This window comes from Hemicordylus capensis, chromosome 2 (assembly GCF_027244095.1).
Source record: "Hemicordylus capensis ecotype Gifberg chromosome 2, rHemCap1.1.pri, whole genome shotgun sequence".
NCBI lineage: Eukaryota > Metazoa > Chordata > Lepidosauria > Squamata > Cordylidae > Hemicordylus > Hemicordylus capensis.
This window is the reverse complement of record NC_069658.1, coordinates 332,581,340-332,606,091: the sequence shown is the minus strand read 5'-3', so window position 1 is coordinate 332,606,091 and position 24,752 is coordinate 332,581,340. Positions and strand designations below refer to the sequence as shown.

The window sequence follows — 24,752 nt, the reverse complement described above, 5'->3', positions numbered from 1 at the left end:
TTCCTCCAAGAAGCTCAGGATAGCATGCACAGTTCTCACCACCACAAGGTACAATACATGTGAATCACTTTGATCTCTCCCAAGACGTCCAAGAAGTCAGTGTCATTGTGAGAACTCATGCTCAGAGCCACTGCCAACTCTATCCCTGCGCTCTGTTGCATGTGCCACTCCACCTTTCCAGTTCCATTCTGCTTAGCCTCCCAAATTACATTTGACAGTGTTGAGCTTATTTGGCAGCACTTATTTGCCCTGCCAGCTTCCAAAGGTTATAAAGAATTGGCTTCGTTTGATCAATTTGGTCCCAACCCAAAATACCCACTTTCAAGCCAGCTCTGTCAGGCTTTTGTTGCCCTTTGGCAAGGTGGAATGCCAAATTCTTGGCACCTATGGAATGTATGGAAAGTGGTAGCAGGTGTCTCCTCTGGGACACTCAGCAGACATGAGCTGCCTCATTGCAAGGAAGCTAGTGAGTAGTATGAAGCAGGCAGCATACAAGAAAAGGGAGGACAGAAATGCAAAGGAGTAGCATGCCCTTCTTTTACAATGCAAAGGCTGATCATGTAGCAAAATATTAATTCCTCCATGCCCTGCAATAAGAAGTATAAAATTAGCTACCATTTGCTATGCCAACAGACTATCTTTGTGGCACGGCTGCCATTTCACATGGGAACTAGATCATAAGTTATACAAACTTAGAGCTACATAAATATTTTCCTGTGCACATGTTTGAGTTACTCTAATATGTATTTAATAATGTGAGATTTGGTGAGATTATAAAAGATACTTGGTGATAAAGGGATAAAATAGTGCAGGAATCTATGTGGCTTGACGTGAAAGGGTTAAATGTAAGACTCTGGATACATTAGAACAACAAGTTGTTCTGCTAAGAATTAATCTGCCTACTTTTCTTTCACAATCACTACAAATGGACTAAATTTGGTCCAAATCAGTTAGGCAGTTCACAAGTTAGCCCACTTGCACCTCAAATGTTTACATGTCCACCATCTTGAACTGGGGTGGATGGCATCATCACAAGCTATGCCTTTGAGGTGTCCCTGTGTGTCTCTATAACTGTACTGAATTTGATCCAAATTGGTTCCCACTTGCACCTCAAACATTTACACATCCACCATCTTTAATCAGGGTGGATGACATCATCACAAACAGTGCAGTTATGGTGTCCCTATGCATCCCTACAGCTTGTAGCAAATTTGGTTCATATTGGTCCAGGCATTGTGAAGTTGATAGCGGGACACATGGACACAAGGACACATGGATGGACAAATGGATGGACACACACAAAGAGCGAGAGAGAGAATGCCGGGTGATCTCATAAGCTTAATTTCTTCAAGGAAAGTAGGCTAAAAAAACATATGAGAATGTCCCGTTTAAAGAGAAATGCATGACATAACAGCATTGCTGGCAAAAACACGCTTACACAGGGAGGACAAATGCTGGCAGCTTTTCTGTAGAAACCCCATTGATCAAAACTGGGAAATGGAATTGAAAAATGGCTTTCTTCTCATTTACATTGCTTTCTTGTAATTTCAACCCATTGATTCCAATACTGCCCTCAGGAGGATCAGAGAACAGGTCTTCTTCTATGTGGCAGCCCTTTGGATATTTGAAGACATCTAGCACATCTCCTTTTAGTCTTCTCTTCTTTTCCACATATGCCCCTAAATGGTCCTTCAACCATTCTTTTAGAATGGTTTAGGACTGCCAGGATGCAGTCTAGAATCTGGAATAAAGATTATCAAGTTTTGTTTGTCTCCTGTTTTAACAAAAATAAACTGTTAAAGTCTCCTGAGTGTACTTAGTAAAAATGAAATCTAGGCAGTTTTTGTTCTCATCTTGTTGAGAAACAGATCATAAGAAGAGGGGGCACACCAACAATCCAAATTATGAGTCAGGAACCATGGGGAGCAAAGGGCATGTGAAAACATCGCCTCATTGATCCCAGTGTAGGCTAGCACTGATCCATGATATGAGGTAGAAAATTCTCAGAGGAATCAATAGGAGTATTGGTATTTCCTGGCAATTGCCTAAACTCTTCTTGCCTCCCCAGTACCTCTCCATTGCGCTAGTGATTTCTGGTTTTCAGAAGTGTGAGCATAATCTTTAAAATGATAGCATCCTTGCAACTCCAAGTTCCTGACCCAAAACCCCTCTGTCCCAGGATGCTTTGTGCCTCTTGTTGTTCTTAAGTGAGTGAATTTAACTCCTTTATTATACCATTTCTTCTTCTCACACTGCCTTTGCTAAAAATATCAACCCTTGGCTGAAAATGTCCAAATTTGGGGTACAGGGAACTGTTAGGGGATAGTAACTGCCCTTTGGTAATTGGAGGCATGTGAGAAAAGTTTTTTTGTGGGGGGGAAACACAAATTCCAGAGTAGGAATAGTTGGAGACATTTTTAGAGGTTGTATTAAAAGAGCAGCAGGTTTACAGATAGGTTGGCTGGATTGGTTATACTGTAGGGAGAGACAGAGGAGGGTAAATGGGATGAGTTTGGGAAATTCAGATGTCATGACTTTAGGAAAGAGATTTATTTTTAACTTTATGAAACTGTAATTTGCCTTGAGCTGGTGAGCAGGCTAGGATGGGATATCAATCTAAATACAGATACATAACTATTCTAGTGATTAACCTGCAAAGTTTTTCCACAACCCAAGCAATTACAAATAAACATCCTAGTTTTGTAGTGCTTTGAAGAGGCCATTGGCAGAGTATTTACTTTAGCCTGTGGGCTATGTCTTCATACCAAGCAGAGTTGTTCTCCCAAAGTTGGATGGCATGTATGGCTGCTGGTTGATTTTCCAACCAGTATGGTATGTTTAGCAAAGGTACACAATTTAATATTCAAACTCAATTATTTCTGTGTTCCCTGGAAAGAAATGTAAAGAAGTGGATGACTAGTAGTATGTTGCTGCATTTAGAAATTATGAAATTATTATATCATAATTATGATAATATGAAATTTGTAAGCGCGATTCGAAGCAGAAGCTCCAGCTTCCCATTACATCTGAAAAATGGTACCAACTACCATTTAATATGCCATATTTGGCCATGAGAATGGAAAAATTAGTATGCTTGATAAGGATCTACTTTCCATTCCTCTCCCGCTCACCCTAGCAGCATTTCATAGAGAGAAAACACATTACAGAAGCTAGGCATGCTCTTCTTTGCCAAGTTATTAGCAAAGGAATGGACTCCAACTGATTCCTAGTCTGAGAAAAAACAGTGCAGTCTGGTCCCATGAGAAGTGTACAAGTACCTCCTAATACATATTTTTAAATGCATTTCAAAAGCATTGCCAAAATGCAAAATAGTGACAGTGACTGATATCCAGGCTAAGCTATTCAATATTACCACTCAGAAGTTACTGTAAAAGCCTGCTTAATTTCAATAGGATTTTCATTGAATAATTTAGTCAGAGAGAAACTATTCAGACGATCACTGAAAACCAGGCTAGGGGAGCCCAGCTCGGTTTTCAGTGATTGTCGGAACCATCGGGCTTGCAGGTGAGCCCGGTGGTTCCACAGCAGCTAGCCCGCTTGACAACCCCTCCTCTTAAACAAGGTTAATAGAGCAAGCACTCCATTAACCTTGTTTTTCTGCTCATGTGTCAGCCACGGCTGCTTGCAGACGTGGCTGACACACTTGGAGTTAGGGATGTGCGGACCAGTCTGGAGGTTCGGGGGTTCAGTCTGGAGGTTCGGGGTTCAGTCCAGAGGTTTGGGGTTGAACTGACACACACACCCCACCCCGGTTCCATCCGGACCGGAACTGAACCTCCAGACAAGTCTGCGATTTTTTAAAAAAATTAAATTTAAAAAATACCTGTAGCCCTTTCGGGGGGCTTCCTACAGGCCATCAGGGAGGAGTCCATGAAGGTTCCCCCTCCCCCACCAGCCTCTGAAATCACTGCCACGGCCAGATAAAGGGACTAAATGGCTGCTGCACACGGGCAAATGACCTCTGCGAGGCCGTGGGCCATGCCAGGCCTTGCAGAGGCCATTTACGCATGTGCGGTGGCCAAAATGGCCACCGCACACAGTTACAGAGGCCCAAACAGGCCAAAAATAGTCCCTTTACGCAGCCACAGCTATGATTTCAGAGGCCGGTGGCGGGAGGGAGAACCTTTGCAGACACACACACACACACACGTCCTACAGGAAGTCCCGCAAAGGGGCTACAGGTGTTTGGTTTTTTGTGTGTTTGTTTTTGAATTTAAAAAATCATGAACCCTCCCGGACTGGACCAAAGGAGGGGGTGTTCAGTGGGGGCCGGACTGAACTTGGCCGGTCTAGTTCGAATCCAGTCCAGACTTGAACCAAACTGGGCCAGCAGGTTCCATGCACACCCCTACTTGGGGTGGGGGGGAGAGGGGACCCCAGGAAGGCACCGCACACATGTGCGTGGTGCCTTCCTGTGGTTTGGGGGGCCGGGTCACTGCGCAGAAGTGCTCCCCTTCCCTCAATCCCTGAAGCTCCCAATGGAGCTGTGGCCAGGTACGGGAGCACCCGATTGGAGCAGCTGCTCATCTGGGCAGCTGATCCAGCCACCCAGCAATGAGCAACTACTTGTGCGCAGGAAGAGTGGACTAAGCCCGCTCTCCCCATATGAACCTTCCTGGCACTTCACACTAATTGTGTGAAGCACCTCATAATGTCAGCCAGTGATTTGCTAGGAATATGTAGAAGAAATAGGATTACACTTGGTAAATACATAAAAATACATATCCAGAAAGGATCTACACCAGTTCATGAGGCTCAGCCAAATAAACCCCATAATAAAAAACCCAGATATCCAAGTCTCTTCCTTGTTTGAATTCAGTGGCTGACATCCTGACTAAATTCACTAGAGGAAGTCCTACTAAAATTTAGATTCTCCTGAGTAGTACTACTAAGTAGCTTAGTCTGGGTAACAGCCACTGTGTAAGTCAATGCATCAATACTCACATAATTAAATGTATCAATCGCACCTTCAAAAACAAAAGCTGTTCACTTCTAACTGACTTGGGAAACACACTGTGAATTCTGCTAACTAGAAGCTTTTATAATTTAGATTCTGACATTTGTCTTTGAGGTATTGAGTGAGGAAAATCTCCATCAGGTACAGGCCAGACCAAACCTAAAAGGTAACGGTAAATTTGTGCCATGGCGTCGAGTTGGTGTCGACTCCTGGCAACCACAGAGCTCTGTGCTTGTCTTTGGAGGAGTTTACCATTGTCATCTCCCCACAGTATGAGATGATGCCTATCAGCATCTTCCTATATCGCTGCTGCCCAATGTAGGTGCTTCCCAAAACCTGGGGAACATACCAGCAGGGATTTGAACCAGCAACCTCTTGCTCCCTAGGCAAGTTACTTCCCCACTGCCCCATTAGGTGGCTCCAGACCAAAACCTGGCCCTGCAACCTGGCCCTGCTCAATTCAAGAAGAGCAAAAGCAACATTATTTTGTTTTGGGATATTGTGGAATGCCATCAAAGGCAGGGGGCATCACTGTACTCATCCCATCACACACTATGCAGAATACTGAGGGACAAAGTAGCTGTGACACTAGTTGTTCAGGAGAGCTCTTCTCCAGGGATAATAGCAGCTTTAGGAGGCAATTTCTGTCAGGACTGCAGCATGGAAAGAAGAGGTTAAATGCCACTTCCCCATGTGCTGTGGTCCAACATCACCCATGGCTGCTAGTTAACTTGGGGTGGGGTGGGGGCCAGAATGGAAGCTCTAATAAACCATTTAGCACTGTGTCTGATTTGACCCTGATGCTCAGGAGTAGGTGCACTTCATGCATCAAGGGGCTTGGAGGAGGGAGATTGGGAGTGGGAAGGGGGAAATTAGGGCTGTGAGGGGACAGAATGTGGTGCACTATGCACTTCATGCCCCAAAGGGATGAGGGGATGATATTGGGGGCTTGGAGGACTGTGGGAGTGGAAACTGGGGGCCAGGGGCATAACTACCATTAGGCAAGGGGAGACAGTCGTCTTGGGGCCCCACTGCCTCGAGGGGCCCCCCAGAGGCACATCACATGACTCCCCACCCACCTGTGTTGCACCCCCTATGAATTATGTTGAGTCTCTTGGAGATCGGCAGGAGCAGAGAGTAAAAAAACCCCAGATTTAATGTGAACCAGATATTCACCGTATTCATAATGGGGATGTGAGTGTGAGTGCACTATATATTGTGAAGTGTGTTTGTGTGTGTATATCAGTGAGGAGCCCATTTTAAAATCTTGTCTCTGGGCCCCCTCCAACCTTGCTACGCCCCTGCTGGGGGCACTGCATGATGTGAGTGCTGAGGCGGCAGTGGTTCACCATATCAAAGGTGAGGTACAGCTGAAATGAACTTTCACTAGAATATTCACATTTTGCTAAGCTGAGTCCACATTTTTAGAAAACCCTGTACAAACTTAGATTGCAATGGTTCATTCAGCTATTCATTGTATCACCCCAAATGATGATAATCTATCTATCTACCATATTTTTATATCACCTGATATGTACATATCTAGGCAGTGTACAAATTTTGATGATGATGATGATGATGATGATGATGATGATGATGATGATGATTTATATACTGCTTGTCAAGAAACACATTTTCAGAGTAAATGCTCCCTGCGGAAATGAGAGTATCTCCTTCTCTATTTGCTTTTAGGAGGACCCTGAAGACGTACCTGTTTTCCCAGGCCTTCAACTGAGATTCAATTTTTAAATTTTAATGTGTTTTTATCTATGATTTTTATCTTTTTATGAATTTTAAGTGTGCTCTAGTTTATGTTTGAATTCTGTACAGCACCTAGACATTTTTATACTAGGTGGTATATAAATTCAATCAATCAATCAATCAATAAAATAAAATAAAATGTTTAAAAGAGCTCACAGTCTAAAAAACTCTAAACACACACGAGACACCAGCAAAAGCCACTAGAAAAGCACAATGCTGAACTAAATAGAACAAGAACGCCGCCTCTCTTCAAATCTGATGACATCAAAAGTGACAGGTGTCCTCTCTTGTCCTCCATTTTCTATAAAAATTATATTAAATAATATAAAATACAAATTTAAAACCCAATACAGTATCAGCCATTTTATATGGTGTTCTTGAAGAACAGGCTGTCCTTAAAGTGAATGTCTGAGGTAGGAAATGGGACTCAAACCAGATTGTTTCAGACACTAATGTTTTTACAAGGAACAAACAATTAGCAGCCTAGGCATGAGTATTTCACATTTCCTGTTAACAATAATTTTAAAAATGATGTGGCAGTCATGAACTGACTCCAAATTTAATTAACATGTGTGCACAATTATGAAGTTCTTATACAGAATTAAGCAGGAATGTTATTGGGGAAAGAACTGGTAGCTGAAGAAACTTGATTGGTAGTGAAAGTGCTGAAGAATTTTGGGATTAATCTAGACACGTAGCTAATTGCATTTTAAAGAGGCATGCTCAGTGATGGAAGTGCTAATTTTTTAAAAGTAAAAGCAGCTGTGAATGTCCCAGTTCAGATCAGGTCTGCAGAACATGGGAAAGGAGGTCTTAATCTTGTATCAAGCTGCTATTTGCAAAAAACCACTTTGAAGGCAAATAGCATGGGAGGGGGTGTTATTGGTTGTTGTGACACCAAAAATGACACCAACCAAAAATGTTAACTTCTCTTTCGATCCCTCACTCAATTCCTGCCCCCACTCCAGCTGCTTTTAAAGAAAAAGCACTTTTAAAGATGAAGCACACCTCTTTAAAATGCAGTTAGTTACACGTCTTGATTGACCCTCAGCTCCCAAATAGAAAGTGTTCTTCTTCCATGTCCTGCCCCTTTCTGTCAGGAGGGAGAGCCATGGAGGGTTTCTCACCCAGGGCATCCCTACAACTGGGTCCAGCACTCAGGACCATAATGGCCCTATGCCTTTATGACTGCAGCCACCTTAGTCTTGGCAGATGTTACACACACAGGTAGGCTTAAACTAAACCAGAGACCAGTCCTAGCATCCAGCAAATTATGTGCCTAAGACAATGAGAATTTGTTCCCTGACTGTGAGGAATTTGTATGGCCCACGTGGTTGCTTGCTGTATTGAGAGAGCCTAAAACAAATGAGGTTTACCCCATCTTCTTAGTAGTGTTACCTTTTTACTTTTGCCTGTTGCTTTGGAGTCTCTGGTTCATAAATTAAATTGCCTGGCACCCAGTAGCAGACTTCAGTTAAATTTTAAACAAAACCACACAGGCACTTGCACACAATCAAAAAGGGTGGTTTGAGGCTTGGAAGAGTCCTTATGCCATTCTGGACAGACGAGTAGAGCCTCCATTGGGCTCTGCACCCCCTGCTCCAAGATTAGTGCCACAGCAGCAAGCTCGGAGCCAGGAAGTCTTCCGAGAATCAGGAGAACCCTCCCACAATGCACTGCATGACCAGGAGAAAAGGAAACCTCATTACCTCACACCCAACATCTTGCCAGGAGGGGGAAGGAGGAGGCCAAGTCCATTCAAGTCATTTCAATCAAATGATCATAGAGAGGGCTATGAAGAGCAGCACATGCACAGACCACAGCCCCTCCAGCCTCAGCACTCTCTAAAAAACATGGCAGCCTGCTGTCAGGCCCTGCAAATGAAGCAGAAAGTGGACACATGACCCACAAACTGAGGTACCAGGGTGCCTGCTCTGCACTAACCTGTGTTAAGAGTGAGGGTTAGAAGCAGGGTTACCCGAATTCAGACTACCAGGGCTTGGGGGCTTTGCCCTGGTTCACATGAGCAGGCAACCCTGGGTTAGAGGTAGATAACCCAGCTTTAGATGCTTGTGTGAAGAGGCTTACTGTTGCCTACTCAAAGCTTCATTGCTTGGATTGACCAAAGATCCAACAAAATCTGCCCCATATCCACTGAGAAATGGCAAGTTACCAGTTTCAGAGATTCAGGCAAGAGGCAGACAATCTTTTAAAGAGAGTTGACAGTGATTTGAAAGAGGCATCACTTTCCACATTGTGTACACAAATGTCTTTTGTCCCAAAATTGTGTCACCCACTGGTCAAAGAGGTGTTGCAGGTTTTTGAAACCCAGCCTAGCAACCTGTTTATAAGAGGCAAATGAATGTACACATCATGAGCAGCTGTACCTCTTTCAAACCACCTTACAACTCTCTGAGAATAAGCAAAAATATCATCTGTCTCCAGATTTACAGGAATTAGTTGCAAACTAGATATGCAGAACAAACAATTAAAGTGCCAGATTCACCGGGGTAAATAATTAGCCAATGGGAGCCATTCAATGTAATCAAGTTCTGAGACTATGGCCTGGTTCAAACACTTATCTAGCTGGCAAGAATCCATGCATGGCGGAGGAGCAAACACATTATTTGGCCTCCTCTGTTTTCCCCTGAGAAGTGTCTGAATTCCTCTCAAGCAGCCTTTTAACTGGACCATTATTAAATAAATGCTTTTCCAGACATTGGGAAATATATTGCACACTACTAGCATACAAAATATTGGGGAGATTTTAATCTAAAATCTGTTCAAACCCTATCAGGACAGTGGTTTAAGAGGGAGTCCACAGAGGGATTCTTCCTGAATCACTGAGGTGCCTTCCAATTTAAAAAAAAAATGGTTTCAGCTTTTATTTTATTTGTTAATCTTATATCCGTTTCCAAAAGAGCTGGAAATGTTGGTCCTTATGGATGGAAAACAAGAGCTTCTGTGGATAAGGGGGTTTCAGAAAAACTAGAAGAGAAAAAACACCTCAGGGGCCTAACCCTGTGCAATTGCCCTCATGTTAGTCAATGGGACACAATTTCATGAGCTCAGATAGTTAACATATGGGTGAAGCTAATGGAAATCAGTAGAGGGGACAGGGAGGAGGGGTTCAACAAAACAAATAAAGTGGGAAATGCTTCAGCTTGAAGAATACTCCCTTAAGACAGTCACCCATTCTGCTTCTGAAGGAAGATGATGTCTAATAGCCGTGTGTGTGTGTGTGTGTGTGTGTGTGTGTGTGTGTGTGTGTGTGTGTGTTTTGAAACTCTGTGGCTCCCACTCCAGTCAGGTAACTCTGTTCTGATTCTGAAGGGGAAGGAGCTTGACACAGCTAATCTCTTGGTGTCTAAATAATAGGGGTGTGCAATTCGGTATTTTTGGTGTTTTGGTTCGGACCCGAACCGAAACACCCCTGTTCTGTTCTGTGCCCGAATTTTGCTCACCTGAATCACCCCTGATTCGGTTCTGATTCGGATTTACCCGAATCTGAATTGATTCGGGTAAGAAAAACGGGTCCTGGGGCCAAAAGAATGGGGTGGGGTGTTAGTGCCCAATGGGTGGAGGCTACCACCCAAATTTCAGGGGGATTGGGCAAAGGGCTGTTTTTTGGTGATTTTTTGAAGTTTTAGTGTCTTTGGGGCAGATCGGGGGCAGAAAGTGGGATCTGGGCCAGAAGAGTGGGGTGGGGTGGTAGTGCCTAATGGGTGGAGGCTACCACCCCAATTGCAGAGTGATTGGGCAGAGGGCTGATTTTTGGTGAATTTCTGAATTTTATGCGTTTTTAAGGTTTTCCCCCATTAGGGAGAATGGGGGGTGTATCGCTTCACGCCAGGAGGAAAGGGGTGGCCTAGAGTGGTGTGGGGTTGGTGGTAGTGCCGGGTAGGGGCAAGGAAGCTACCTGAATTTTTTCAAAGGATTTGGGCAGAGGGCTGATTTTTGGTTAATTATTGAAGTTCATGTCTTTAAGGTTTAGATTCTATGATAGCAAATTAGAGTGGATTCATGGTGTCATTGAAAATCTCATTTGCTATCATAGAATCCACGCTCATAATACCTCAGAAACAACAGAACCCTGTACGCCATGGGTTAGAAACCCATGGGGGTGGTTGGCACCCTATGTGCACTACACCACCACTCGCTCTGGGCCACCCCAGCACCCCCCAAGTGCACTTATGGGGCTGCTGAAAGCTCCATTCTATTATGGAGGAAAATTATGATTATGAGGAAAAACCTTAAAGACGCGTAAACTTCAACAATTAACCAAAAATCAGCCCTCTGCCCAAATCCTTTGAAAAAATTCAGGTAGCTTCCTTGCCCCTACTTGGCACTACCACCAACCCCACACTGCTCTAGGCCACCGCTTTCCCCCCCGACGTGAAGCGATACACCCTCCATTATACTTAATGGGAAAAACCTTAAAGATGCGTAAACTTCAGAAATTCACCAAAAATCAGCCCTCTGCCCAATCACTCTGAAATTGGGGTGGTAGCCTCCACCCATTATGCACTACCACACCACACCACTCTTTTGGCCCAGATCCCACGTTATGCCCCCTATCTGCCCCAAAGACACTAAAACTTCAGAAATTCACCAAAAATCAGCCCTTTGCCCAATATCTCTGCAATTGGGGTGGTAACCTCCACCCACTAGGCACTACCACCCCACCCCACCCTTTTGGCCCCAGGACCTTTTCAATTAAAGTAAAAGGAAAGCAATTTCTGCATTGAAATCAATGGAAGCAAAAAGGCAGGAAATTCAATGAGACGTCAAACTGTAAATGGAGGGGGAAGAAGAAGACAAGGCTGGCACTTTTCTAGGGCACAAAAAGGAGACCCAAAACACCCGAAAAATTCGGACCTGAAACAGGGGTGATTCGTTTCGGGTCCGAAAATTATCGGGTCTCATCATGGGTGATTCGGTTCGGCTCCAAATCACCCGAAATTGGTCGTTTCGGGCACAGATCGTTCTGTGCCCGAAACGTTTTGCACATCTCTACTAAATAATCTCTGGTCTCCTTCCAGTCCCAGGTTCTGTTGGGAAAGCTTTGAGGGAATATCCTCACAACTCCCCAGCTTTATGGGAACCCTCCGGAGGTTCAGATAACCACAGTAAGTTAACAGGAGATTTGTGCCTTAGCCCACTCTGAGGCTATTCCCACAGTCACCCAAAAGTGGGCTAAGGGAGCCCAGCCCGCTTTGGGGTGATTGTGTGCTGCAACAGGAGTCGCACGGCTCCCGGCAGCTAGCCACCATAAATCCCCCTCCCCTTAAATTAGGTTAACAGAGCGGTTGCTCTGTTAGACTTGTTGTTGTCCTCGTGTGTCACCACAGTGTGTGGTGACACACAAGTAGACCCCTGACCGGGAGGCTGCAAACAACCTCCCGGCTTGGGGGTCTCTCCAGGATGCCCCACACACTCGTGAGGGGCATCCTGGAAATTCCGGGGGCCACGCAGCCCCCTCCGGTTCCGTGATGGAGCCAGCAGTCATGTGGGCGGCCGATCCAGCCACCCAGTTATGAGCAGGGAGATGAACCCCGTCAGGTGCTTCGCATGTGTCATGAGAAGCGCCTCTCTGTAGCATTTACACAAAGAGCCCTGCTTCTTAACATTAACTCCTGGAACTATAGGGCTGGATTAAAAGGAGATGGGACTGAGCAAACCAGTGCCCTCCTACACACACACACAGTAGAAGAAACAGAAAAAATAAAATTTTCTTTTTTTAAAATAGAATTTTAATTTTCAAAATAAAAAGTAGATAGAGGAGAGATAACAACAATAGTGTTCGAAAATATCAAGCAATACAAATTTTAAAAAGGAAAACAAACAACAACCTCTTCCCACACTTTTCACCACCCATAGTTTGATAACTAAACAACCTAACATTTCATAATTACAGATATGATAAAAAGCCAGCTCTATTGAGTAAAAAAGAATCATTTCTATAAAAATCATTAATTTTTTTAAAAAAATCATTTCTTTAAATATGCCAAGTTAATGAACAGAATAACAACCTTTTCTGCAATGTTTTATGCCATTTTTACCTTGTGTACACAAAAGAACATAAAACTGAATAAAAAAGCAACCTAACATTCCATAATTACAGGTAAGAATGATTAAAAAACAACAGCAACCAGTTCTATTGAGTAAAAAAAAAAGAAAAGAGTCATTTCTATTAAAAAGCCGAGTTAACAAACGGCAAAACACCCCTTTCTGCAGTATTTTATACCATGTTTACCTTGTGTACACAGAAGATAATAAATGAAATCCGGGGGGGGGCGCATTTTTTTTCACATGAAATAGGATCCAAATTAGAGGAGGGACTTCTGTCTTTGTTAATAACTTTTGTTTTGTCACTGTGGTCAGCCACAGGCTCAGGATATAATGGAACATGTTGTTTCCACACGTACAAAATATACATAATAATGTAAGTTTTGGGTGGTATAAAAATATGTTAAATAAAAATAATAAATAAATAATGACATACAACTCCAGTCTGTGTCCTTCTAAAAGGTTCATGTCACAAATAAGCCTTATGAAAACCTTAACACCCCATTTTTATTTAATTCATAGCATAATCAGTAACAAAAACATTATTGTCTTAGTATAAGGCAACTTCATATGTTCAGTAAAATATAGTCAGACTGATTGGTCCATCTAGTTCAGTGTTGTCTCTAGGCTAACTAACCACAGCTTTCCAGGGTTTCAGGCAGGAACCTTCCCCAGCCCTTCCTGAAGATACCAGAGATTGAACCCAGGACCTTCTACATGATCTCCAGCTCACCTCCTCTGTTATCTTATTTTAATTCTGTATCTTGTTTCTTCACTTCTAAACTATCTATTCATTGATTACTAGTTCATCAACTTGATAAAAATAAATAAACAATAAACAAACAAACAAACAAACAAACTAAAAACCAAATAACAAATCATAAGGCTGGGCAACTTAACTGCTCCCCTCCCCCCAATTAGAGATAATTGGGTTATTAGGGAAAGTTTCATATGCTCATCAAGTCCCCAAAATAATAAGCTATGTATAATCTTACATATACTCTTTAAAATGCCTTAGGAATTTGAATTGGCAACCCCCTTATCAAATGCATTAGTCTTGGAAGTACAGTATGTTCATTTTGATTGCACTTATTTCCGTGTGTGTGTGTGTGTGTGTGTGTGTGTGTGTGTGTGTGTGTGTGTGTGATTACACTGACAGACTGCTGCTTATCTAAATCCCAGAGAATGCCCTGAACAACTCCTCAGTGTTTACTTTAATAATATTGCCTATACCTCTAATTTTAATCCCCATTCTTCTTTTTATTATTTAAATTGTATTCAGTTTTCAAAACAGTTTTAAATTCAATTTACATAATCAAGCCCAAATACTTCAATTTAGACCCACTCTCTCCATATAATTATAAAATGATTTCTCCCACCTTACCTGTTGATATTACATCAGCCCCACAGTCAGTGCTGTGTAAGATGGCCTTGTCATAGGCCCCAGTACCTTCAATGATCAGGAGAAGTCAGAACATTATGTTGGACACTCTAGGATATCAGCCCTAGAAGGCTCTCCAACCTCCAGCAATGCCGAAAACACAGGAACACCCCCTGAATTCCAGGAACAATGGCTAGTCCACAGCAGCACTTGCACAACAATGCAAGCCATTCCCTCCTCCATCATCCAGAGCAAACACACACCCCATTCATTCCCAAAGATTGAAGAACCATTGGCAAGAGTGTTGGGTGTGGCAGGGGAGAAATACCCAGAAATTGGCAAGAACGGCAACGCCAACAATAATGTATTTCAATTGCTGCCTGGACCTTGCTGATGCAACTCCACTTCTGAGCAAGTCCGTCTTGCTAGCTGTAGCTACTTGGTGGGGCAGCTCCCCTACTGTTTCAGTAGCCTTGTCCTCCAGAACTTGCTCCTTGCTCTGCTTAATATCTCCTCTACTTCACTGGTATATAGGGCATATGAACCATTCCAGTACAGGCAGGAATGGGACTCTCCTTCACTTAATTGCTGGGATTCCTGGATTCTATCTATCTATCTATCATATTTATATACCACCTGACATATGCATCTTTAGGCAGTTTACATAAATTAAAAGAGCCAGTGTGGTATAGTGGTTAGAGTGCTGGACTAGGACCGGAGAGACCCGAATTCAAATCCCCAGTCAGCTATGCGACTTGCTGGGTGACTCTGGGCCAGTCACTTCTCTCTCAACATAACCTACGTCACAGGGTTGTTGTGAGGAGGAACCTAAGTATGTAGTACACCGCTCTGGGCTCCTTGGAGGAAGAGCGGAAAATAAAAATGTAAAATAAAATAAAAGTTAAGATACAACACTGAGGCTATTCATTAGACAACTCGGAAGTGGGCTAAGGAAGCCCAGCCCACTTTCGAGCGGTTGTGGGAACTGCTGGGAGCTGTGCGGCTCCCAGCGGTTAGCCCACTTAATCCCTCGCCCTTAAATGAGGTTAGCGGAGCAAGCGCTCCACTAACCCTGTTTTGGGGGTCATGAATCGCCATGGTGTGGCTCCGCAGCACGGCAACTCACAAGGAGACCCCCAACTGGGAGGCTCCAATAAGCCTCCTGGCACGGGGGTCTCCACAGAATGCCCCACGCACTCATGCGGGGCATCCTGTGACTTCCAGGGGCCAGGCAGCCCCCAATCGCCACCACCCCAACCGGCTCCATGATGCCTTTTCTGCTTCAAGCCAATATTTTACATGTTCTTTTCTTGCAGGCTGCTCAGTGGTGTAGCCACAATTGGACATGGGCGGGACAAATATCCGGGGGCTCACTGCAACCCCCACAACGGAGGCTAGAGCATGCTGCTACCAGGTGCACTACTCCACACCAGCCACATCCCTTCCACCTCTGTCTGTATGCCAATGCAGGGTGCACTGCCTGACTAGCCAGTGAATGCTTTCTTTGCTGATGCGACTGAGTGAAGCACCCTGCCAAAGAAAGTGCTCTGGCTAGACACGTTCGTGCCCGGCACCAGCAACAGCCCCTGTATCAGTGTGATCAGCATGGGCTAGCATACCCAGTGGTGGGCTCCACCCAGTGGTGACAGCAGCAGCGGGGGACCACCTTTACATCCTGTCTCAGCCTTCCTACACTCCTGAGGCTCTACTAAATCAATTAATTTTTCAGAAGGATCTCAACTCTCTAGGGAGTTAGTGTGGAAATCTCAAAAGCAGGACATGAGGGTTGCAGGCACAGACTACTTCTGACTGCTGAGGCTCCATTTTAGCTATCAAGGGTAGCAATTAGGTTCAGAGGTTGTACTATATCAATATTATGTACACCTTCTTAAATACCTTGAACTGGGATCTTTCTGAAATGTTTATGAGGATGTATCTCATTGCATAAATTGATGGACTTGGCAGGAAGCATCTTTCCAAACACAGCACTCTATTTCTGTTAAAACAGTCTTTAAAATGAAACCTTCCATTTGAGCTTTGGTTCATCAGTCTTCTTTCTTTCTAGATGAATAACTAATATTTGAACAGGTGAGTAGCTTCCCCAAGCGAAAAGTTTCCTTCATTCTTCATAAATCAGACTTCTCTAATGAATAGGTCATGAAGAAGAAATGGAGCTGGCTGTTCGGACACATTCCAGATGCCAGGAGACAAAAAGAACACAATAGTTTATAATAAAGGCCAAACACCATTAGATGTTTAATATACACCATTAATAATATACATCATTAATCAGATATATTTTTAAAATCAAGAATAACTGTGTAGGAACTCTGATAAGCACAACTGTAAATAGAATATAGTGTAGGCATGAAATGCATCATATACTGTACATGCAAGGATGCTATCTATAGAAACAACTTGTTTTCTGAACATCAGCCCCATTTGTGTTTATCTATCTAGCTCCAATCCTTCTAATTTGTCCAGATAAAAATCTGGGAAATGGTATCAGAACCATGCACAAATACACCCCTTTGCACCAGCAATATTTTGAACAGTAGTTCTTCAAATCTCCCTTTCCTCCTATTTGAGATATAGGAGCATGTATCAGCCTTGCAGAACCCAAAGATCAATTTATTGTGGCTGGGGATGGCGGGAGTTGTAATTCAGCAACATCTGGAGGACCACAGGTTGGGAACCACTGCCAAAGATTAAGGCTGGAATCTTAAGCATATTTGGCAACTTCCAGACTAACCCTCTACCAATGTGCCAGCGTTTTCCATTGTTCAAGGAGCAGGATGTGATTTTCACCAATTTTCCTTTCCCTCTGCAGCCACCTGTGCCTGCCAAAACCATGTCTCCGAAGTTTGGGGGACCCTTAGGGAGCTAGTTTCTGGAGGCACAGGCAGCTGGAGAAGGCAGGGGAAAACTAATCACCAAATAAGGACTAACCCTCCATTGATGCACCAAGGTTTTCTGTTACAAGAAACAGAAATGGAGGATGAGTCATCAATGGAGGATTCGTCCCAATGTCAATCACTGAGGTGATTCTCACGATCGCCCAGAAGCAGGCTAAGGGAGCCTAGCCTGCTTTTGGGCGATGGTGTGCTGCAATGGGAGCCGTGTGGCTCCTGGCAGCTAACTGCCCTAAATAACCCTCCCCTAAGATGAGGTTAACGGAGCGAGTGCTCAGTTAACCTTCTCTTTTTGCTCGTGTGTTGCCGTGGCACACAGCAACACACAAACAGACCCTCAACTGGGAGGCTGCAAGCAGCCTTCCGGGCTTGGAGGTTTCTCCAGAATGCCCCGCTCATACAGGGCATCCTGGAACTGGAGTGGGCTAAGCCCACTCTCCCCACAAACCCCCTTATGGCGCTTTTCATTGATCATGAGACTCGCCTCCCTGACTAGTAAGAAAAACAAAATCAGTGGGACTTACTTGCAGGCAAACATGAATAAGATCAGGCTGTACAATTTTTTTCTTTTCACACATTTCTCCACTATATATCAAGGATTACCCCTAGCCCTAATCATACATTGGGGCTGTTGTTCACACAATTGCGTGCACAGTCGGGCGAGCAGGGGGAAGGCAGGGCTCAACCTACCTTCCCCCAGATGACTGCTCGCAGCCCCAAAGGGGCTCAAGCCCTGCGCCCACATGACCAGCACTACTAGGAGCAGCGCAGATGCATCTCCACACTGCTCCTAGCAGCACAGAAAAATAGGAGGCCAGGACTCATTGTCTCAGCCTCCCAAGATCCCACAATGCACCAAGGCAACACATGTGATGCACTGGGGGATTTCCCCAAGAGACGGGCATGCTAGGCCCTGTGTGTGTCTGGGCTGGAAGCAGCCCAGCTTGCACACGAGCAAGTGGCCCAGGTTAAGGCTCACTCCCTTAACTTCAGCTAGCAGCCGGGCTAGAACGCTGGGCTGGACAGCACTGGCCCACAGGGACAAGGCCCCATCCTGGTGGTTCTCACACACAGCCTCATACAGCCTGGGCATCCTGAGCCTGGGTTAGGCTGTGCATGACAATAGCCTCATTATGTCCAACACAAATATAATCTGTATAAAGTATAGGCACATGCAGATCTATATGCATGTACAGTTATTCACATGTTATGTTGCACATACATACAGCAGTTATGTTGAACACACATGTACCTGGATTTGAGACAGGATATACCCAGTTTTAAAACTTGTCACTTTAAAAATGAACGGATGCACAGCAATTCACACAAAAACATATGTGTGAGCAGACACCGGAATGCATGCAGGGGTGAAGAAAGAGAGAAAACTTGAGGAGCAACTCCTCATTTAAATATGAGGGATGGGGAGGAAAGGCAAGAGGAAAGACACTTTTGGGGAGCAGATAAATATGTTTGGGGATTGAAGGTATGGTTTATTGGGTTGGGGAGAGTTCAGTAAAATGAGGGGGGGCTGAAAATGCTTTGGATTATCTGCACCCCTACAACATAGTGTCTGAACGGCCCCATCCTGGCAACTCTGACTGGCAGCAGTTCTTGAGGGCCTCTACGAGAGGTCTTCCTAACGTCTACCAGAGCTTCATAACAAGAGATGGCAATGATTAAAGCTGGGCTTTCCCACTTAGCTATTTGTTAGTGCAGTGTTTCCTCAAGATTCACATTGTGGGCGTGTGGCTATGTTTTCAGTTTAGTGCGTGTTGCTGTCATCATTATTCCCAGATCACTCACTTAAGAGGAGACCCTAACCCTAATTAATCAATGGCTGAGTGAATAATTGGATATAGTCCTTAGCCTCAAACTAGTCACTGGAACATTAGTGGTCTGAAAATAAGCAGTCCAAAAATAATCCTATCAACCACACAACAGAAATTGTTTACACAGATCAGTATCTGAATCTCAAAACAAGTGCCCGCAAAATGCTACATTCAGCCATCAACATTTTTCCTCCTGTAATAATTCTGGTCCACATATTCCTCTGTCTCTTTAGTGAATCCAGAATATTTCTTCCAACTTAAAACTCTAATTCATGTTCTATTATCTGTGCTAGGACAGGGGTTCCCAATAGGGCGTACTAGCACCCCAAGTGGTATTTAAACGGCTCCAGAGGGTATTCAGAGCCCTCCTGCCAGAGGCATATCTAGAGAAATAGTGCCTAGGGCAAGCACTGAAATTGTGCCCATGTCCAAACATCTGACACCCATCCTTCAGATAACTTTACCATAATATCAGCTCAAAAATACAAGTTCAGACACTTTCAGGAGAAACAGCTTGTAAGCAACACACACATGCATACACACACACATACAACCACACATGTGGCACATATATGCCAGTTGCCTTCCCAAGGAAACACAGCACATCCATGTGCTGGGCATGCCTCCATAGAGTTAAGCAGTGAAAGCTCTCTTTAGCAAATGCTCTGCCACCTCAGCACACCTCACCACAGGTTACTGCCTACAAGAAATTCAGGGATGGTTTTTTTCTGTCCAAAAAGTGTTTGCCTTAAAGGGAGCTGGTTGCAATGGGAAATGCTAGGGGCCCCAACAATCTGAAAGCAGCTTACAATAGGCTTGGATCCAGCAGCCTGATCAGGAAGAAGGTGGAAGTTGCTATTAGCCACAGAACAGCAAAACAGTGTGATATTCGAATCAGAAAAATGTGGGGTGTGTGTGTGTGCGTGAGAGAGAGAGAGAGAGAATTTATAACAATAATCTACCCTCCACTACTGTCACCAATTTTCTGTCTCTGCAACACTGCAAAGGTTTGGTAAAAGGTTGCCCCTGCCCCAACCCCTAATGATGATTCTAATGATCCCCTGCCCCAATTCTATTGCACACATATTCCATTTCCTATCTGTCGCTGTGACAGATACTAAGGTAGTAAGAGCATATGGCCTGTGATAGTGTGTATTGGATGGAGGACACCAGCCACCTTCATAGCTTTACAACCCTTTCAAAAGTGAATTCTGCCATAAATGAACCACATAGGCGCACAAATATGGTGCCTTGGATAACTTACACCTCCCTTGTTCAATACAGAGGCCAGCAACAGGCAGACTGGACAGTAAATTTTATGTCTAGTTCAGTGATTCTCAAACTTGGGTCCTCAGGTGTTATTGGACTTCAACTCCCATAATCCCCAACCAAAGGCCACTGAGGCTGGGGATTATGGGAGTTGAAGTCCAATAACACCTGAGGACCCAAGTTTGAGAATCCCTGGTCTAGTTTATCAAATGCACTAGTCAATCAGAATCACAGCATGACTATTCAATGGGGCGCTTCTCACAATCAGCAAAAAATCGGGCTAGCAGAGGCTAGCCCGATTTTTGATGACCATAAGAACCACTGGGCTCGCAGCCGAGCCCGGTGGCTCTTGAGCGGGTAACCCGCTCAAGAACCCCTGGTAAAAAGCAGGTTTGCTGGAGTGCTCGCTCCAGCGATGGTGAGTAGCTGCGCTGCGCCTTTGCGCTGCGCCTACTCATGAGTAGACTCCCAGCTGGGAGGCTTAAAAGCAGCCTCCCGGCTCGGGGGTCTACCCAGTATGCCCTGCGCAGTCGTGCAGGGCATACTGGGGCTTGCGGGGGCTGTGTGGCCCCGCTCCCCCCACCCCCACCCCCACCGGCTCTGTCTCAGAGCTGGCTATCATGTGGGCAGCCGATCCAGCCGCCCAGGGCTCCCTGCCCACTCGTGAGCGGGGAGAGTGGACTTAGCCCGCTCTTCCCACTCACTGAACAAAACCAGGTCTCACTCATTGTGAGACCCGGTCCAATGTGTCTTTTAAGAACAATTGTGTTCAAAGCAAAAATGCATTGACTTTTGAGCATGTGCAGTGACCTCCAAAATGGCCACCACACTGACCTTTGTAGGCCCGAACAGGCCTGAAAATCAGCCTGGGACAAACTGCGGCAGTGATCTAGGAGGCTTGTGGGGGAAGGGGGAACCTTTTCAGACCCCATGGCCTTTAGGAAGGCCCCCCCTCCGAAGGGGCTACAGGTTAAAAAAATTAAGAAAAAATAAAAATCTGTGAATTGAGGAGGGGGTGGGGGCAGCATGGCATTGGTGCCCCCCAAGTTGCACCTGGGGCACATGCCCTGGCTGCCCCACCCTAGTTTTGCCTATGCCTCCTGCCTACCCACACTGCAGCCATATGATTTGTTTCCTATATGAGGAATGCAGGCTTGAGGTCACCCAGTCATCAGTAATGTGTCCACTGCAGAAGGGGAGGGAGGAGGGTGAAGACCCTCCTTTTCTGTTCCTGATTGGCTGGCTACATGCTGAAACTCAGCACACCCTTCCTCTCAGCCCGACTGATGGACTTCAGAAAATTAACACTGCATACTCCCATTGAAATTAATAGGATAAATAAACTTGTCCCGTTAATTTCAATAAGGCGACTTATGAGTAACTTAATCTGGATGTAAGCTAGTGAATGTAGTAGCTTGTGTCCCTAACTGTAACACGTGTGTGTGTGTGTGTGTGTGTGTGTGTGTGTGTGTGTGTGTGTGTGAGAGAGAGAGAGAGAGAATTTATAACAATAATCTACCCTCCACTACTGTCACCAATTTTCTGTCTCTGCAACACTGCAAAGGCGCACACACACACACACACACACACACACACACACACACACTCTTAAATATTACAGTTATATCCAGAACACAATTTATTATGGGGCAGGCAACAAGAAAAGTAGTTGTAGTAGTCATAATAGTAGTAGTAGTTCTCCTTTTCATTTCTACATTTCACTTGAGAAAAGGTATTATGTTCCTCCTGTTTTGTGAGATCCAGCATCCCCACAATGATAGGTAATGTATGTATCAACATAAGCATGTGCTGAGCTTTAGAGTTGACCAGACAGGAAACACAGTGAAATTTTCTCCCTTTAGAGCTGTTGATACAGCCAGGGAGTAACTGAATAAGTAGTGGTATGAGCTTGTTATTCAAGCCAGATAGTGGCCCTGGGTCTGTATTCCCTCTTACTGACCCAAGGGAGCAGCTCAGATATGGAGCAGTTTTGTCAGCACCATGGAGATGTGCAGTGACATAACAGCCAGCAGTACCCAGCAGGGGCTATCTCAGATCCAAGAAAAGCAACATACTCATGAAAAAGAACTTCCTGGATTAAGGCACTGTCAACAGCTCCCTAGAACTGGGGTGATGGCCAAGATCCACAGTGGTACTCTGTCATTTAACTGACTCAGGGCTCAGACAAGAGCTGGTAGGGATCAGAGAGGAGACTGCACCCTCCATTAAGGAAAGGAAAGACTGTGCCGTCAAGTCGGTGTCGACTCCTCGCAAACACAGAGCCATGAGCTTTCCTGGGTAGAATACTTGGAACTGCTTAAGCCTTCATGGGGAAACCTGTTCCATATTTGAGAACCATGACTGTAAGTGGGTTTTCGGTACTCTAAAACAGGGTTTCTTAACCTTGGGCCCCCAGATGTTGTTGCACAACAACACCCAGAATCCTCAGCTGCGATGACTTTTGCTTGGGGATTATGGGAGTTGTTGTCCAACAATATCTAGAGGCCCAAGGTTAAGAAACCCTGCTCTAAAAAATAAAACAAAGAGGACCGGTTCTCACAATCATTGAAACCCGGTTCAGCAGTGTGCGCAGGGAGACCGGGCTAAGCCCGCTCTCCCCGCACACAAGCGGGGAGGGAGCCCTGGGTGGGCGGATTGGCCACCCACACGATTGCCGGCTCCGTGACGGAGCTGGTGGGGGTGCAGTGTGAGTGCGCAGGGCATACTGGGGAGACTCCCGGAGCTGGCTTTTTTACTCCCCTCTGGGGGTCTACTCACGAGTAGCCGTGGTACGGAGCCGTGGTGCACCTACTCACAATCAGATAGTTCAGGTTTGCGGGGCACTTGCTCCGCAAACCCGGGCTAAGGGGAGGGGTACTTGAGCGGGTTACCCGCTCTAGAACCACTGGGTTTGCAGCTGAGCCTGGTGGTTCTCACGATCAGCAAAAATCGGGCTAGCAGAGGCTAGCCCAGTTTTTGCTGATCGTAGGAAGAGCCCCAGAGGCTATTCACACAGTCTGCAAAAATCGGACTAAGGGAGCCTAGCCCGATTTTTGCATACCGTGTGAACCAGCGGGCTCACCTTTAAGCCCAGTGGTTCCTGAGTGGGTAACCCACTCAAGTAACCCTCCCCTTAAACCGGGTTTGCGGAGCGAGCGTTCCACTAACCCAGTTTTTTTGCTCGTGAGTTGCTGCGCTGCGGCTCACAAGTAGACCCCCAGCCAGGAGGCTCAAAAGCAGCCTCCTGGCTTGGGGGTCTCTCCAGCATGCCCTGCGCGCTCACACAGGGCATGCTGGAGTTTCTGGGGGCCATGCAGCCCCCGAACTCCCCAGCCCCCGGCGGCTCCATCACAGAGCTGGCAGTCATATGGGCGGCCAATCCAGCCATCCCGGCAGGGCTTCCCGATTGTCTGACCCAGACAAAGGGGTTGTCTAACCCAGACAAAGCGGGTCTCACTGATCGTGAGACCCGCATCATTATGTGAACACCTAAGAGCAACCATAGTGTAACAGAGTGTCACAGAGCTCAGGTTCAACCCTGGTTTGAAATCTCCACTTGACCATGAAGCTCACTGGGTGATCTTTGGCCAGTCACTGAGGCTATTCCCACAATCACTGGAAAGCTGACCAAGGGAGCTTAGCCCGCTTTCCAGTGATCATGGCAACCACTGGGCTCGTGAGCAAGCCTGGTACCCCTAAGGAGGCTAGTCCATCTAAAACATCCTCCCCTTAAATGAGGTTGGGGGTCTACTACGCGTGTGTCACTGCGCACCGCAGCGGCCCACGAGCAGGAAAACAAGATTAACGGAGCACCCACTCCATTAACCTTGTTTTCCTGCTTGTGTGCCGCCGCGGTACGTAGCAGCACACAACAGCCACAATCAGCCACAACAAGCGGCGGTCTATTGTCAAATTCGAAAGCCCGATACATAGTTTTACACTAGGCATCATGTCAAAGGCTGCCTTAAAGTCCACAAAAGCTGCATATAGGGCTCCACCTGGGATAGAGGTGTACTTTGCAACCAAATGATGTTGCAAATGAAGCAGGATCTACTACAGAACGGCCAGGTCAGAAACCAAATTGCTCCTCATTAAGTATCCCATGGTCATCACACTAGTCTAGTAGTTTGTTCAATAGTTGTCTAGCATATAACTTGCCTATAATATTGAGCAGGCTAATAGGATGATAGTTTACCGGTAACTTACGATTCCCCTCCTTATAAATGGGGATGATTATCGCCACTCCCTAATCATTAGGAACCAAAGCAGTCCTATCAATAAATATGAATAGGGAGGCCAGGATTAGTGTCCACCATTCCAAATTGTTATTAAGGACTTCTACCGTAATACTGTCAGATCCGGGAGCCTTGCTCAGTCTTAAGAGAGCCTTGGCAGCCTTGGCTCTCCATTGCCAGAAGAAGCATCTGTTTATCTATTACTCCAAAATTAAAACTGTCTGTTTTAACAACAGAGTTAAGAATTTCACTTGGTCTGTAGAAGGTCATCAAATTGAGCAAGTGAAATGTATTAAATATCTTGGAGTGGTTTTTCAG

The 24,752-nt window shown here is 45.2% G+C and overlaps 1 protein-coding gene across 4 annotated transcripts in view; it reads left to right on the top strand.

Moving 5' to 3' along the window:
* The window catches only part of LOC128344114 (trypsin inhibitor ClTI-1-like), a 73,297-nt gene extending 66,443 nt beyond the window's left edge, over positions 1 to 6,854 (top strand). For all 4 annotated transcript variants that reach the window (XM_053293634.1, XM_053293633.1, XM_053293632.1 and 1 more), the window contains one exon: positions 6,671 to 6,854. In XM_053293634.1, coding sequence (XP_053149609.1) covers positions 6,671 to 6,727 — 57 coding nt within the window. In that variant the 3' untranslated portion in view covers positions 6,728 to 6,854. The remainder of the gene's footprint in view (positions 1 to 6,670) is intronic.
* Positions 6,855 to 24,752: the final 17,898 nt, after the last annotated feature.